Source organism: Corapipo altera, unplaced genomic scaffold (genome assembly GCF_003945725.1).
Source record: "Corapipo altera isolate COAL_440 unplaced genomic scaffold, ASM394572v1 57633, whole genome shotgun sequence".
Classification (NCBI taxonomy): domain Eukaryota; kingdom Metazoa; phylum Chordata; class Aves; order Passeriformes; family Pipridae; genus Corapipo; species Corapipo altera.
Genome location: NW_020890945.1, coordinates 1 through 754, shown reverse-complemented (window position 1 = coordinate 754; position 754 = coordinate 1). Strand labels below are relative to the sequence as shown.

The window sequence follows — 754 nt, the reverse complement described above, 5'->3', positions numbered from 1 at the left end:
ATCCCGGGGTGCCATCCTGCGTCCTGGGTACCACCCTGCATCCCTGACAGCATCCTGCGTCCTGGGTACCACCCTGCACCGCTGAGCAACATCCTGCGTTCTTGGGTACCATCTGCCATCCCGGGCAGCATCCGCATCCCTGAGCAGCATCCTGCATCCCTGGTACCACCCTGCGCCACTGAGCAGCATCTTGAATCCTTGGGTACCACCCTGCGTCCCTGGGCACCACCCGGCATCCTCGGGTACCGCCCTGCACCACTGAGCTTCGTCCTGAGTCCTTGGGTACCACCGGGCACCCCGGGCAGCATCCTGCATCCGTGACCAGAGTCCTGCATCCCTGGGTGCCATCCTGCACCACTGAGCAGCATCCGGAGTCCTCGGGTGCCATCCTGCATCCCTGGTACCCCCTGCACCGCTGAGCATCCTCCTGCACCGCGGGCACCGCCTGACTCCTGGGTTGTGAGCAACCCCCTCGGGTGACCCCCCCACGCCCCGGGTGACCCCCCGCAGCCCCCCAGCAGCAGCCACCGCCCCCTTGGCCGCCCCCCCGCGCCCCCCGCCATGGCCGAGCCCAGCTCCGAGTGCAGCATCAAGGTCCTGTGCCGGTTCCGGCCCCTCAACCAGGCCGAGATCCTGCGGGGGGACAAGTTCCTGCCCGTCTTCCAGGGCGACGACAGCGTCGTGGTGGGGGTGAGTCCCCGCGGGGGGGGCACGGGGACCCCCGGGGGGGCGGGGGGATCCCCCCAGGCGGGGA

The 754-nt window shown here is 69.9% G+C and overlaps 1 protein-coding gene across 1 annotated transcript in view; it reads left to right on the top strand.

Annotated features, from left to right (window-relative positions):
* LOC113942494 overlaps nt 1–685 on the top strand; it is a gene marked incomplete at its 5' end in the record, with an annotated part of 994 nt that extends 309 nt beyond the window's left edge. Inside the window, 2 exons of the mRNA XM_027633614.1 lie at nt 35–246; nt 306–685. Of these exons, the coding sequence (XP_027489415.1) occupies nt 35–246; nt 306–419 (326 nt within the window). The remainder of the gene's footprint in view (nt 1–34; nt 247–305) is intronic.
* Between the last annotated feature and the right edge of the window lie 69 nt (nt 686–754).